The sequence below is a fragment of the Colobus angolensis genome, unplaced genomic scaffold, assembly GCF_000951035.1.
Source record: "Colobus angolensis palliatus isolate OR3802 unplaced genomic scaffold, Cang.pa_1.0 Scaffold135, whole genome shotgun sequence".
Taxonomy (NCBI): Eukaryota; Metazoa; Chordata; class Mammalia; order Primates; family Cercopithecidae; genus Colobus; species Colobus angolensis.
Genome location: NW_012114433.1, coordinates 3,460,319 through 3,461,176, shown reverse-complemented (window position 1 = coordinate 3,461,176; position 858 = coordinate 3,460,319). Strand labels below are relative to the sequence as shown.

Below are 858 nucleotides of genomic sequence, written 5' to 3'. Positions count from 1 at the left end.
GGTTTTTTGTATTTTTTAGTAGAGACGGGGTTTCACCGTGTTAGCCAGGGTGGTCTCGATCTCCTGACCTCATGATCCACCTGTCTCGGCCTCCCAAAGTGCTAGGACTACAGGCTTGAGCCACCGCACCCGGCCCAGCTGAAGCATTTCACAGAATTTAACATCCATTCATGATAAGCACCCTCAGCAAATTAGGAATAGAAAGGAATCCCTCAGCCTGATCAACAGCATGTACAAAACATGCAACTCACATCCCACATAGGGCCAAAAGTCTGAAAGAAGCACAATTCCGCCATGTGCGGTGGCTCACGCCTATAATCCCAGCACTTTGGGAGGCCGACGTGGAAGGATCACCTGAGGTCAGGAGTTGGAGACCAGCCTGGGCAACATGGTGAAACTCCATCTCTACTAAAAATACAAAAAATAGCTAGGCATGGTGGTGCGTGCCTATAATCCCAGCTACTCAGGAGGCTGAGGCAGGAGAATCACTTGAACCCAAAAGCCGAGATCATGCCACTGCACTCCAGCCTGGGCAACAAGAGGGAAACTCCGTCTCAAAAAAAAAAAAAAAGCAGCAATATTCGTGCTGGTTGCTTTACTCACCTCCTTCTCTGTCACATTTCACCTTTTAGGATTTTCCCCAGATCCTTAATGCCCTTAAGCTGCTCCAAATTCCCCACACAGGCAGCCCTGCCCTCTGCATAGTGTTCTGTTCTCCAGAACCACTCACCCCATGCCCTATGCTCTTCAATGAGACACTCAGAGAATGCGAAGAACAGGATTCGGGGTCCTAAGGGAGACAGGAAGCCCTGCCTGGGTGGCTTCAGGCATCTGTTACGCTGAGCATTAATTCCTGCT

The 858-nt window shown here is 49.8% G+C and overlaps 1 protein-coding gene across 1 annotated transcript in view; it reads right to left on the bottom strand.

Moving 5' to 3' along the window:
* LOC105506326 (radial spoke head 10 homolog B2-like) overlaps window positions 1-858 on the bottom strand; it is a 67,302-nt gene that overhangs the window by 33,951 nt on the left and 32,493 nt on the right. Inside the window, exon 5 of the mRNA XM_011934409.1 lies at window positions 626-790. Within this exon, the coding sequence (XP_011789799.1) occupies window positions 626-790 (165 nt within the window). The remainder of the gene's footprint in view (window positions 1-625; window positions 791-858) is intronic.